The 15329-nt window shown below is 37.1% G+C and overlaps 1 protein-coding gene across 2 annotated transcripts in view; it reads right to left on the reverse strand.

The window, feature by feature from the left end:
* Window positions 1-1289: 1289 nt before the first annotated feature.
* The window catches only part of LOC107553093 (E3 SUMO-protein ligase PIAS1-like), a 37710-nt gene continuing 23670 nt past the window's right edge, over window positions 1290-15329 (reverse strand). The window contains exons 3-14 of one of the 2 annotated variants that reach the window (XM_016235204.1): window positions 8422-8506; window positions 8209-8256; window positions 8020-8110; window positions 7700-7834; window positions 6394-6499; window positions 4647-4720; window positions 3856-4016; window positions 3462-3592; window positions 2651-2837; window positions 2368-2489; window positions 2240-2280; window positions 1290-2129 (exon numbers count right to left, since the gene is read on the reverse strand). In XM_016235204.1, the coding sequence (XP_016090690.1) occupies window positions 1836-2129; window positions 2240-2280; window positions 2368-2489; window positions 2651-2837; window positions 3462-3592; window positions 3856-4016; window positions 4647-4720; window positions 6394-6499; window positions 7700-7834; window positions 8020-8110; window positions 8209-8256; window positions 8422-8506 (1475 nt within the window). In that variant the 3' untranslated portion in view covers window positions 1290-1835. Of the gene's footprint in view, window positions 2130-2239; window positions 2281-2367; window positions 2508-2650; window positions 2838-3461; window positions 3593-3855; window positions 4017-4646; window positions 4721-6393; window positions 6500-7699; window positions 7835-8019; window positions 8111-8208; window positions 8257-8421; window positions 8507-15329 lie in introns of both variants that reach the window. The other variant, XM_016235203.1, reaches the window with a different exon arrangement.

Below are 15329 nucleotides of genomic sequence, written 5' to 3' on the forward strand. Positions count from 1 at the left end.
GCGCGAAAGCTAGATCCTGTCACATGCAATTACCCCAGTCCCAAACCCAATTAGGCTTTGAAAGGTCTGGTCAACACACTGAGAGAGCCACACCAGCAAACTCACACACACTCAGATAGCCTGTTTCATTCATTAACAAAAATAAATAAATAAATAAAACACTTCCTAAATAAACCATTTTTATTTTCCAACACATTTTCTTTTTGAACACTATTTTTCCCCCAATCTTCTCTTCTAATTTTCTTAAATTTAGTTTGAAAAAAAAAAAACTTTTGCAATTAATATCCTGTGTTAATCCCAAGCAGCACTTGAAAGAACATCCCAATCTTTTCTCAATAGGATTGTTTGTTTAGAAACACCAAGTGTTTCTGTAACTGATGGTCAGCGTGAAGAGCAGCTTAATATAGGCTAACTGAAGTACAAGAAATAACAGGTCCACTCTTTCACACGCAAAACACACAAGGCACACGTGACAAAACAGAAGAAATGACGAGTGGCTTTAGGTTTCCTGCACAGTACCAAACACAGATGACCTAAGAGACATCAACTGAATAGAGACCTCAGTCAAACAAACATCTATGAGCAATTACATGCCAACACCAAGGACATCGTAACCTCACCATCTGCGCCACTGTTGAACCTCCCAACAGAACAATTCAAGAAGAGAGGGACGGAAGGAAGGAAGAAAAAAATGAATGAACGAATCAAGCATGGTAGCCACAAAAAAGAGAGTAAATCCTTACTTTCCATACAAGGTGTACATTTAAGTTCACTGAACTCGCAAGCTCTCACTCTAGAAAATGCAACACTAAACAGTGTTCTTTTGGCATTGAGCAAGAAATAAAATGGATGCAAAATTGTTAGAGAATTACATTTTTTTTTAAACAGTCATGAATTACATTTCACTTAAGAATCATGAGGTCAGATATTGGCAATCTGTAACAATGCTATTACTTCCAGTTGTTAACCTGAATGTGAAGGAATGCTTCTTAACAGCCCATTTAAATAAAGGGAGAGTTCATCAAAAAATAAAGATTTAGTCATCATTTACTCTCATGTGCCAAATTTCATCTGTGCAACAAAAAAAGAAAGAAAGAAAGACACTAAACACTTAACAGCCCATTTAAATAAAGGGAGAGTTCATCAAAAAATAAAGATTTAGTCATCATTTACTCTCATGTGCCAAATTTCATCTGTGCAACAAAAAAAGAAAGAAAGACACTAAACATTTTTTTTTGTATTCCACAAAGGAAAGAAAATCATACATGTTTGGACCGATATGAGGGTGTGTAAATGATGACAGAATTTTCATTTTTGGGTGAACTATCCCTTAAAGGCATTATATAAAACAGTCCTGCATGTTTAGGGGATATGGTATGGACTGGCAAAGACAAAAAAAAAGTTTTGCTGGGAAGAGAAAAGAACCAAGAGTCCCACTGACAGTCTGAATGCAGCCATTGTGCCCTATGGAATCAGACAAAATGTAGACGACTACAGAATATGATGGGTAAAGGATATAAAAAGTGTTCATATTATGTTAAAGGGGTTGAGACAAAGCTGTGAAGGAAAAAGAGCCTCAGTGTCCCAGGAGATAAAACCCAAAGTAATTTTAGTAAGCCAGGGGGGAAAAAACTCTTTCAAGTTTACATATACATTAGATAGCTAGATAGATAGGTATATACAAAAGTAAAACAAAAAATATATTTGTTCTCTGTACACGGCAACGATTATCATCGTTTACAAAAACACCCTTCAGTCATCTTGTATGTCCCCTATTCTTCCCAATGTTTGGAAGTCTCTTCAGTCAGTTTCCTGTGCGAGGGTTCGGTCCTGGGTCAGTCTAACGAGATGACGTCTGGGATGGGACCGTAGATGGCAGACGTGGGGGCTGATTCGGAGGTGGGGCGGGGGGCGGGTGGATGTCCGAGACTTTCCCGTAGGCTGCTGGAGGACACCAGGCTGCTGCCGGTGCTGCTGCTGTTGACGTTAATGGGAGGGAGGCTGTTGCTTACAGGGGTCGAGGGAGGGTCCAGGAAGAGCTGAGACGAGCCGTATGGGAGAAAACGACTCAGGAGGAGGTCGTGATCTTCAGATGCTGATGCAGCTGCTGCCATCACCATGCTGTAGTGCTGGAGAGACAGCATGAAAAAAGTCAGGCAAAGAGAAGATGGTCGCTAAAGTAGCTATATCAAGTTAACAGTCATTTACAGTGGGCCAAGAAACGTTTGGGTTGTGTTACCTGATGATTCTCTCCTTGTAAAAAAGGAAAAAAGCTGAGATCTGTAAGAGGTAACGGAGACAAATCAGCACAAACATTGAAGCTTAAATTTTCCACATTAAACAGTGTTTGATGTTTGGGTGCTGTACCTGACAGGTCACCGGGCGTAGAGTAGTAGTGCCGGTAGTCCTGAATGAGGGGAGGAGGTGGGGGAATGTAACTGGTATCCACCTGAGGCATGCTGGGAGTCCGACTCACAGGAGATGCTTGTCTGTGGAGATTTAGTACCCTATGAATGTGCCAACAAACAAGCTAGCTCGAGTAAAACATTTCTGCAAAACCCACACATAGAAAGTTACTTGTGCATATTTAAGAAGCTGAAAATAATTTGTTTGAAAAAATTGTTTCTACTGAAATGATACTGAAATGTACCCATTATCCATCTGAGGAGAGATGCTAGATAGCGAGGGGCAGCTTTTCTTCTGAGGGGGTTCTTCATCTTCCTCTTCCTCAGACGAGCTGTCAAGAGTCAAATCAATCACCTCCACTTTTTTGCTGTTTCCTCCACAGTTGCCATTAGTTTGAGAGTTCTGCTCCAACACTGTCGTACGACATCCACCTGATTATGCATACAAACATACACAGCAGATTGTAAACCAAATAATTTCAGGGTGTATGTTCGGTGTTCGGCAATGTGTGATGGCATTTCTCAGGGGAAGGTTAATGTCACATTTATTGTTTGCCACTCAAGCAACATTTCTTATTATTAAAACGAAAAGATGCTATGAAAGCTGCTTAATAGGTTATTAAAAAAAAATTTCAGGATTCATTGATGAACAGAAAGTTCAAAAGAACAACAATTATTTGAAATGATTTTATTTTTTATTTGGATTTTTTATGTAACAATGTAACAGTACTGTCACTTTTGATCAGTTTGTTTCATTCTTGCTGAATAAAAGTATTCATTTCTTTCACAGAAAAAAAAAACTTTTGTACTGTTGTGTATATTCAGAGGTAGCCTGTCAATTATTGTGTCAAGTATGGCTTTACACGAAAGGTTTGGTTGATTTTTTTTATTTACTTTTTTAAATCAAAATACAATGCTGTGCAAAATTACCAGCACTGTATTAGAGGTTTTAAGATGTCTTAGACCAATTCTCAATTTTCAAGAATGCACCCAAAACACCTCCTGCAACGGTTCCTCAACAATATGAGGAGATAATCTGCAGTAACTGAGACTGACCATCAATGCCATTGTATGAAGCCGACACCTCTTGCACTTCCTTTTTCGACCTCATGGGGGCCCAGCTACCATCTTCTTTGAACTGGATTTCATCACAATCTAAACAGCTGTTCAGAATCTCCATAAACAACCTAAGTATGGACAGAGAAATGGGTAGGAAAAGAAAGAAATGTGAGTGTGTGAGTGTGAAAATGTGAGTTTAGGTATCATCTACTCTCTGGAAAAGAGCTGGGAAAACTTCATGCAAAATCTAAATTATATTAGAAAAATAATATATATATATATATATATACCGTATAAAATATATATAAACTTAATTTCATATTGTAAAAAAATAAGTTTCACAAACAAATTAATTTCTTGTGATGTTCTGTTCTGTTATTGTTCTGCATACCCATCAATGATGAGATGTTCATAGGGTGCTTTTTTGTCACATACAGGACACACCCATGTGGGCTTCTTTTCATTCATCTGGATGTAGAGCGTAGCATCAAAACACTGCAGGTGTGAACACGTCAATGCCCGACACGGAATCATTAGACGCATCTTTCCCAGCTGCGCAACACAAGCAAAAGCACAGACAATCATGAAATAATTAACACACACACACACACACACACACACACACACACACACATCCCACATAGAAAAATCCAGGTAAACTCACACACACAGATGTAGATTTGGAGACAGATCAATCAATGAAAAGAGCAAGAAGAGACACATGAATAAAACTTATATAATCATGGCAACATACAACTGACATTAACCAGCCTAACTGTTTTAGACAGATTTATGACTCATAATATATAAAACACTCTGAATCTGATTTCATTTTGAGTTTAAAATAAAAAACATCAGTCTTGGCTTTGTGTGATCTTTAACTATTCTGCAACACTAGAATCTTAAACAATCTGGCTCTCATAAGGTCCTATAGCTGGTTGCAACAAAGCTGTCAAGTGGGGGAAAAAACCCTTAGTGATAATTTGGTTAGAAATGTAACTGGATTTTCTTAGCTTAAGAGGTTTGTTGCAGCTGGTCCTTGGGCTTAAACTAACATGAAGACCAAAAATTCATCCAAAAAATATGCATTATTGTGTGTGTGTGTGTGTGTGTGTGTGTGTGTGTGTGTGTGTGTGTGTGTGTGTGTGTTTGACTGAGTTATTGTACCAATAAGATGCTTACCGGACATAATAATGAAACTCTTAGGCTGGTGGTTGCTATTTCACTGTCAGGGTCTGCTGTTAACTTTTCCTTTACTGCAGGACATGAGCATAAGCACACATTAGCAGCTGAAAATACACAGATCTTTACAACTCCATTGTATTAATAAATGACTTTGATGTTCTACAACTGGAGAAGTGAAAGAACAGTATGGTCACATTTCACCTGGCGATAATAAAGGAGAAGGTTGGGTTCAGTAAGATTTTTATTTCTTTTTGAACTAAATGAATATTTGTATTCGATATGGATACATTAAATTGATGTGAAGTCACAGTAGCGACTTTTATAATGTTAAAAAAAGATTTCTGTTCTGAAACTTCAACAAAGAATTCATCAAAGAATGCTGAAATGTTTTACAATTTCCACAACATATTAAGGAGCACAGGCACAATTGTTTTCAACATTAACTATAAGAAGAAATGCTTCTTGAGCACTAAATCAGCACATAAGAATGATTTCTGAAGGATCATGTGACACTGAAGTCTGGAATAATGGCTGTGGCAGCCTTGGTGAACATTAGACACATTTCAAAAACAACAACTACAACAATCTTACCAATCCCAAACTTTAGAACAGTAGTGTATATTTATTAAATGGGTTATCGCTGGAAAATATTATATTCACAGGCATAATCTTCAACAGTCATCACTGTTACACTTTAAAATATTTCCAAAACACTTGTTTGTATTTCTCAATTCATGTGAATGAATATTAGTGCTTCAGAATTTGGGTGAGCTGCCTCAGGCTGGTGTGCTGTAGCTTGTTTACAACAGGGGCATCAGGGCATTCTTTCAGAATTAACAAGCCTATTCAGACAGTTTATAGGTTGCTACATAAAATCTGAAAGTATCATGAAAAGTTTGAAGGGCAGACAAGAACAAAGAGCAATCTGTGTAGAGCTGAACTGTGATGTTGCATTTCTGTCAGTGATTAGATCAATCCTAGATGAACTCACTTCACACTACACTATATAGAATAAAAGATATATATACACAATCAAGCACTACTTAGTCTTAATAGCCTTAAGAAAATGACTATTGACTGGAGTCTATGGAGCATAATTTTTAAGGTTTTAAATTGGATTTAAAACTTCTTGCTGAAGTTAACAGTCGCTTCACTTAACTGTTCAGTCACTGAAGTTTTCATTTAGCAACTTGTTCAAACACAGAGGTTTCAAAATTCGCATCTGAGGCTTCACTGCATGTAACATTTTAGAACTAAACGTAAAAACCTCTGCAAATAATGTTAGGAATACACTAGACCTACACTACTGTTCAAAGGTTTGGGGTCGGTAAGATCTTTTTACTGTTTATGACAGATGTCTCATGCTCACCAAGGCTGCATTTATTTGATCAGAAACGCAGTAAAAACAGTAATACTGTGAAACATTATTACAATTTAAAAGAACTGGTTAAATATATTTTCAAATATTTTTTACATTTTGTTTTTCAGGGTTGATGAATAGGAAGTTCAAAAGAAAAGCATTTATTTGAAATAGAAGTGTTTACTTCACTTTTGATTTAATGCATCCTTGCTGAAGTCAAGTTCTTTAACAGGAAATAACAGTAGTGTAAATCCAAACTGTAAATCTGCTATTCTAAAAACCCAATGGAAATTCCAGTGGAAACCCATAGCTCAAAATGCTAATTTTCTCCAGGTTTTAGGACAACAAACAGCACATCTCTATTTCTATGGAGAATGTGCTTACTGAGTGCTCTGGAGTGATCTGGATTTCTGATGCCTTTAGCCCGCAGCCTCTGCAATAGCATCGTAGATGACAGCTGTTTGACCAGGTACACTGCCATAGAGTAACTCTGAGAAAACAATGCAACAGAAGATACTTCACTAGAGGCACAGCGCCATCCCATACCTCAATCCAAGCAACATTTTATAACATAGTAACATCTTCATAAAACAGCATGGAGTCTATATTTTAATGTAAGTTAACATGTGAAATATGGAATAATTTATGGAATAACTTATTAACTGTAACATCACAGTAAGACAATGCAATACTAGTGCTAGAATATAACAGAATGGGAAAACCTACTGCAGTGAAGAAGCTTCTTCTAGGCATCACTTATTTATATTTTCACGTCAGATCTTACATCACCGTTTTATCAGTGCCATATGAACAGGTTCTATAATAAAGAGCCCTTTAGATTCAGTGAGAAGGTACAGCAAGAGTGAAAAATGTAAGGAATCTACCACAGAGAGCGCCAGGATTGCTTGCCAAGGCAAGTTACATGATAAGGAATGACATCGTTCATGAAGCTGAATATTATATATAGGTGCAGTAATGTTTTATGCACAAGAAGACGAATATGTTAGTTTATAAGATATAGAGATCTGTGGATGAAGTAATGAACTCCTGTCTGCCTACAGTAGTCTCAAAGTAAACAGTGACCAGTCTTATTAATATGCATTAACTGCTAATGGACAAGAGCCTTCATCCATCACAAATGCATTTCTAGAACATATCAAAGGTAAATGAGCATTCACAAAGATCACAAATGATTTCAGATAATGTATTAAACTGCACTGAAATATTTACGTTTCGCTTAGACCACAACACACAGAATAGACATAAAGCATTTAAATTACTAATATGCAAGTTAACTGTTTTTGTTTGATGTCATATCCATCAATACTCTACAAATAGCTTTTTTGTTTTTCTGAAAAATGACTGAAATAAGGGCATCAGAGCAACAGTGATTTTTATTTTGATATTCTTTTTAGCTGTGCCTCAAAACGTCACTCCGAGAAAATACTAAAATACTGCATACATGCTGACCTTTTCACACATGTGACTGCAAATGGCTGCAAGACATGTATAGGGTGCTAAAAATACATTTTGATTTCAACAAGAGTTCCTGTAATAGGCTTGCTTGATTTGATTAGACCACAACTTATTTTCCATCTTTTCCCATAAAAAGTGGAAGAACCATTATTAAACAAATGTTGCAGTACTTGTATTCACAAATTGGGAGAGGGAGGGATTACGATTAATTTACCCGTCCAATTTCTGAGGTCCAGGACACTACAATGGTGTTGGGGACAGTTGTGGAAAGTTTGACCAATGAGGTAATGTTGATGGGTCTGCTGGGCCTCTTTGGTTCCACGCCATTTTTGGTAGGAGGCAGATATCCCTGGTGAAAAACAACGAATGAGGAACTTATATGTTTTATTCAAATAAAAATATTTAAAAGAAAAAATACAATTTTCAAACAAACGGCATTGTGAAAATGTAATTTAGTGTAGACGCCAACAGTGTCTCAACCATGTGTCTCATATTAGAATGATGGATAGACAAATGGACTGTAGTTTAACTTACTGGGAGATTACACGGTTTCCCGTTGACTTTAACACAAAGATTAGGGGGGAAGTGGTCCTCCTGAGGGCAGCTTGTCTCTGATAGACAAAACCTGGATTAAGCAGAAAACAGCATGCTAGTGCTCTGATGTTTTATACAGTATCATATTTATGCAAAACATTTCAGTGTATTAGAATGAGAATAACTTACCGTAACTGTACTTGCACCATAAAGTCACATTTGGTCCCCGATATGTCCCTATAAAAAAGAAAGTTGAAAACCATTAATTTGAGATAATAAATGAGTCCAACATGGCATCACACAATCAGTACCTTATAGAAACTCCTCTTCTTATTTTGGGATTTTGCTTTGTAACATCATTATATAATTTCTGAAGGAAATATTCTAAATAAACAGACTTACATTGAGCTGCTGACTTGTTGGACTTGCTGTGGCGTCAATGCAAATGCAAAACATGTTTCCTGAAACCTCTGGCTGTTATCTGAAGCTGCAGAGAGAAAAAGATCCAAAGAAAAATAACTACAATGAAAAAACCTTACATAAAACAAATCAATTTCCATAGCTTACATTTAATGCTTACTGTGAACAAAACCTAACAAAACTGTACATGACTTTGAGCTGAGTGAAAATTTCATAGCTTTGTGGGCTCTGAAAAATCTGAACAAGTTTAAATATGCAAAGTATTTCAAACAATCCTAATTATTTAGATAAAGTATTTTTAATGTTTCAGTCTCAATAGCAAAGCAAGATTTGTATCCGCATAATTCCACCCATATGTGAGGGGAGTACAATCAAAGCTCGAAGAGTAATATTATAGACTTCTCCCCCCACTCTGATCCATGTCCAGCTTAAATAACATCAGTGTTCCTTCAAAACAACTTTTTCTGGGAATGCTCATATCATTCCCACTCAGTTCATTTCCATTGTCATCGAAGGGAGAAACTCAAGCTGTTTTTTTCCCAAAGGTTCAAGGACAAGGTAAACAATGTGTCGAAAGCCATTATGGTTACAGACGGCCCTCTGAAACAGTTGCAATGATGGAGAGCATGTTTGAAAACTAACTATTATGTGAGGATTGTTATTGATTGAAAAAAATTGTTGTTGCACTACCAGATTCAGCCCTGCAACAACTGTGCTGTTAATTACATTCAGTAACAATAAGACTGTTATAATAACAGTCACAGATCTGCATAAGCTTCAAGTCCATTTAGAAATAACATTTAGTTCAGTTGATTTTATTCTGTTTTTGTTCCACCGTCTTTAGTTTCGTTCTAGCTTTTCATTTATTTTACAGATTGCATTTCAGCTTAAAATAATGTTTTTAAACTAGGGGTGTCGCAATATACTGGTAACCTTGACGATATCCTTGATAGTTAAAAAAATAAATACTGATATTATGTTAACACTACACATACAATAATATTGTAAATAATCTAGCTGTCTGGTTGACACTAACATTGTTGCATTGACACTAGTTGCGGGGTATTGCACTTTAAACTTCATAAAATGGAAAAAAGAAGACAACAATGACAAAGTGTGTAGCTTCTACTGCACAAAGTCATGTCATCAGAGATGATGGACAAAAGAGATACTCTACCTACACCCGAAAAAAATTTTCTTGCCAGTGTGGAAACTTTTTTTGGAAAGATACCCCAATCAGAAGGAAGTGCTTATCAGCAGCAGGTTCTCATTATACACTTTTACTCAGTCATGACAACGCTCAGAAAGATCAGCATAGTAATACACATGGCAATGTTAATAATAAATATGTATAGGTAGATCCCACATTCGATCGCTCCAGACACGTTGACGCGTCCACCATCTTGCAATGGTCAGTGTTGTCACTCACAATACAAATCAATGAGTTTTGTCAATCAATGAGATTCCACAACATTGCACAGCCTGTGGTTGTAAAAACTGCCAAAATTTTAATTCCCAAAGAAATTGGATACACTTTCACATGTAAGAATGTGTTGGTTTGTGTTTTTAATATGTATTAACTCAATTTTAAAGCTTTTTAAACTATAGCAACTTTTTAAAGTAGTGTTAGCTAATGGTTTCATCTTGTTGTATTGTGTTAGTTAAGCAAAATCATCTGCTGAAGTATATTGCAGATAAAGATATGCATATAAGCGTACTGTATAACTACGGTTGCAGACACACAGGCAACAATTCATAGAAACAGCTGCTAATAGGGCACCTACCTATACATATCTATGATATTAATGTATTTGGTCTTGGCGGAATAGATCTGCTACACTGCTGCAGCAGAGCAAGTACAGAGTTTTGTTACTGCTAATACATCCACAGACATGCTGCTGTGAGCATGTAAGAAATACTGCTGCTGCACATATAACTTACGTGAATTTACCCCCACATATAACATACATGAAACTACCCAGTAGTAGATCTATAAAGGTGGAGCTGGGGAAGGTGAAGGGTTTCTAAAATGCACAGCAAACTGCTACAGCAAACACTGGCCAAGCATTTGAATGCTGAGCACCAAGCTTATTGGCTGCTGTCTGATGCAACAAAAGAGTGATTTAGGACTTGTTGGCCTGCGCCATCTAGAGTTCCTTCAATTATAGAATTTTGCATTAATGGTTACAAACGGTCTTCTCGGTCTCCCCTACACTTGCATTTTCAGTGTGATTCGTTGGCCAAAAAAACAAAACAAAAAAGCAAACAAAATAAACTAAGTTAAAGATGAATTTGAGTGATAAGATTTTTGTTTTTCCAAAATTTCTATTGATTTGCAATAACACTGATATTCTGAATTCCTTGGCCACGATAATTGAGTAGTGAAAATCTGGTATCGTGACAGCCATATTTTAAAGCAGCCGAGAGGTTTCTGAATGAACTGGTAAACATTAGAAACATTAGAAAACCTGATCATGTGAAAAAGGAAGAAAGACTCTCTGCAAGTCAAAACTATTGTGTCATTCAGATGTACACTTCTTCCCTTTTGCACTCTTACACACAAACATAGATAAAGAATGATCTTACTAATGCAAGTGCTCTCATCCAGAGAAATCTTCTCTAAAATAACATTCACTGCAGCACACTGACACAAACTCAGCAGAGCCAAACATCTTCACACCAGTCATTTAAATGTCTCTAAGTGCAGAGGTTCAGTTTTTCATATCATGTAAAACTAACACAAGCCATGCACTCACACCCCATTTCCCTCTTGATCTCTCTTGCTCAGCTGGAGTGCTTAGTGACACAACGGATATGTGATATACTTAAAAATAACAAATAATAATACAAATAGATGCAAAGCTTAACATTGTTTTTATACAGCGGTTCCACTCATCAAATTTGATTGGCCAAGCTGCATTCGAAGACGTCTGATACGGAGTACAACAGCACTGTAATGTTTATTTTCACTGTCTGTAAGGGTGCTTATCGCTACGCTTGTTTGTGTTTCCGGCGTTCCAGCAGAATGGAACTGAGTGAAATATTTACTCTGAATTTACATTGAAAAGTTTTATAAGAAATAAATGTTTCTGTGAAGAGTCTGAATGGTGTACAGTCACATGAGATGAATACTGTATTTATGATCGTTTTAATTATAGGTCCCCTCTTAATGTATTTTGACATGATGAAATGAAGTCTACCGCAATGTTTCACTAAACGTCAGAGAAAATCCCCACGGTCACTGGCTGCACTACTGTAGTATTGTTTGGTGATGCGAAGAGTGAAAATTAGACAACAGAACACACTTATTATTGTGTTTTACCAGCAAAAACAATTGGAGAATAAGTACCTGTACGACTGAAGAAACAGAAAAGGACTGAAGGAAGAAGACAGAAAGACTGACAAAAGACAAAAACAAACGCGCGTAAACATCGGTACGGAATACAGAAGGTGAAAAGATGTTATGAAGGAGAAAATAGTGATAGTAGTTATGCCTAAGTTGCTTCGTTTTAGTTGGAAAGGTAAGGGAATCACGACCTTGCTGATGAACCATGTCGACAGATGGCAGTGCAGCATCTAACACCATTAACGTACAGAAGAACAGCGATGGGAACGCTAGCTAAAGCATTACTGGATGTACCTTTAAGTACTACAGCACTCTTGCTTGCATAATATCTTCTTAGCAGAAAGCTTGAACGTAGATTTGTTAATGAGACATTCGATTCGCAGGTGGTATCATGTTGTTATTTTGACGAAGGTCATCATGTAAACACACATCTTCAAAAATGATACAAAATGTCTTGATTTCCTACTTCTTTGTGAAAGTGTTTTTCAGGTTGTTACTGTTTCACTTTCTCGACACTTGCTGCATGCTCTCCCCCTCCCGGCTGCTTTCATTCTCGATTCGTTTTATTTTCTCCATTGCCTTCATTTGTCTTTTCCCTTCTCGCACACGTACAATACATCATCCTGCTGACAGCTCTATTGACTTTTCTCTATTTCATCAGCATACACCAAAAAGAGAGAGCGTTCTCAGACTATGAGTGTGTGAGGCATCGTTATGGAGCTAATTACTTTGCATTTAACTATGAGTATTGACCTGGGCTGTGCTGATGAAAGGCCAAACAGGTGCCATTATACACCCACCTACCCATTTTCACAAGCCATACCTTCCTCTGGCCCTCTCTTTCCTGCTTTGCTTGTAGTCAGTCTCTTGTTCTCTCCCACACCTTCATTAAATCTCTCGCTTTCCTTAACATGAAACAGCAGGGGTGCAATTAGACCTGGAGAATCGACTCAACGACACATAATTAGCCTGATCTCTATTCTCACAATTAACACTGGGGAGGTAAAAGACGAGAAAGCTAGAGAGAGAGAAAGACGGGCAAAGGAGAGACAGAGAAAATAACGGTGTTGAGATGGAGAGAAACAAAGGGAGATTGACGGGGAGAGGCAGACAGGGGCATATGAGAGAGGGAGAGACAGATCGAGAGAGAGCGCAAGCACAATTTTCCTCCCCTATGTCTAATCTAAAAATAGCACAGCAGTCTTTATCATCTGATTTGCTTCAACAGTTGGATGCAAAGTGGACCTGAAGGCCTGTGTGCTACAGTTTGTTTCTGACAAACCTCCCCCTTTATCTGCACGCACCTAATTAACACCGATATAAATCCTGCTCTGTAGCCATGTGCGAGGGCAACAGTGAGAGTGTACCTTTTTTAGCATCCGATTATAAATGTGAAGTCAAACCAAAAACCCAAAGATATGTATGTTTTTTGTGTATGACAAAAAGCTGTTTATTCTAACAATAACAACTCACACTTTCTCATTTGTAAAGTCAATTGTTGCAGCATTTAGATTAGAATGGGCTAAAAAAAGCATTGTATTTTCTCTTTCACATGAGGGTGTCTTGTGGATTAGACTCTTTATTGTGTTGACTTCACGGTTGGCTGCGTGTTGTGCGATTGATAGTGATTTCTGTGTGTTTTTGTTCTTCAGAGAGGCTGGCTGAGTCATGATTCTGGATATAGTAAGACTGACACTCACTGTGGCTGCACAACTTTCTGTGAAATTGGTTCAAAATCGAACCAACAAACAAAAATCTCATATCACGATATGAGAAATGTAATATCACAGTATCAGTTCAGGATCATAGTTATTTTTACTGGCAATTCGACAAAACTTGCATTTAAAATAACAATATGGCAATGCTTACCGTATATTTGGATAATCCAGTTCAGGAGTGCACTAATATAAAAAAGGTTTCTATCTCAATGAAATGCTGTTCTTTTCAACTTTCTATTAATTAAATAATCCTGAAAATAAATTATTAAATTTTCCATGACAATATTAAGCAGCATAACTGTTTCAACATTGATAATAATACAAAAACATTTCTTGAGCACCAAATCAGCAAATTAGAATTATTTATTTAGAATTAGAAAGGATGAACAAGCATCCCACCACTGATTGCAAGAGCAATTAATATTACATGTATGTGTTTATTTTAGCACTGCTGCAGTCACTCATCAGCATATCAAACTACATATTACTAATAGTAACTGTTTTATTTAGTCATGAGCTTTATGGGAAGCCAAACACTGAAAACCATGCAAACCAACATCCATGAGACTCACTTGACTGTAAGTGGATCTGTTTACATGCTCGACCCACTAATAGCACGCCTGAGATCAATTTAGGTATTCGTGTAAACATAGTCAGTGATGTTTTAAGTGAACGTAAACAGACAGGACCACTAAAAATAAAAATCAGACCACTACAGCCTATCCCAACTGATATACTGTATGTCCATCTGGCCATAGAGAAAAGAGTGTGATTAAAGACTCAAAGACTGAGCATTTTAGAAAACTGGGGACAAGACACAAAGTTGTGAAGGTATGATTAAACAAACTGTGCTGTAGCTTTATTGTGCCCACACACAGCCCCATACTAAGCCTCTGTAGATCCTTCATCTTAATGAAAACACTGCTAGGATACTCTAAAGCCGACATACACGCCAATAAAAATTCCTCTCAGTCTTTCTGCAGAACACCAAGACAGAAAGAGAAACAAAGAAATGGAGAGACAGAGCGAAACAGAAAGGGAGACTGTGCACAGCTGTAACTTATACTGAATTATCTACTCTGTTACTTTCTGTTTACAGGCATTCTTGGCTTCGGCAACATTGTATTGTTTGCAATTAAATCTCATTTCAATTTGCACTAAACTGATAGAGTCGTCTAGTGTTGAGCTGATAGGCATCCACACATTCACAAAACTATTCTGACACTGCTGAATTTGTCGTCTACGATGCAGTCTTTATTCAGAAAGTGTATGTTGTTTGGGTCGTAAAGGATGCACACCGCACTGCTCTCAATGTTTGGGATTCATGCTGCGAGCAGCAGCCAGACACATTTCGGCTAACTAATAAAAGACACTAACATCCTTTCTATGACGGAAATACATCTAAACAGGGTCCAAGTTCTTTAAATGCTCCTATATGCCAGCATGCCAGAGAGCGATTGAGATAATGACTAATGCATGCATAGCGCATTGATCACTCTAATGAGAGCAGAATAATGATGACAATGATGGTAATGTGATTATGTCGAATAAATAAATACTTGCTTCCTGTGGTGTATGAGGCAGGGGGGCAACGCTATGCTGTTACTGTTAGAGATAAATATGTTGTTAAAGCACAATGAGAATCAAACGCATGATCACATGAAAGGACAAATAATCCAGGAAAAAGAGCTCTAGATGGAAGTTTACTTTCAAATGGAACTTCAATGATTATGATAACAGGTGTAACTAAAAAAAAGCTAACAATTCACAATTTATTTTGTGAACATTCTGTGTACAATAGATGAAAAATGGCAATAAAGTTTGAC

The sequence above is a fragment of the Sinocyclocheilus grahami genome, unplaced genomic scaffold (genome assembly GCF_001515645.1).
Source record: "Sinocyclocheilus grahami isolate Dianchi unplaced genomic scaffold, SAMN03320097.WGS_v1.1 scaffold464.1, whole genome shotgun sequence".
Taxonomy (NCBI): domain Eukaryota; kingdom Metazoa; phylum Chordata; class Actinopteri; order Cypriniformes; family Cyprinidae; genus Sinocyclocheilus; species Sinocyclocheilus grahami.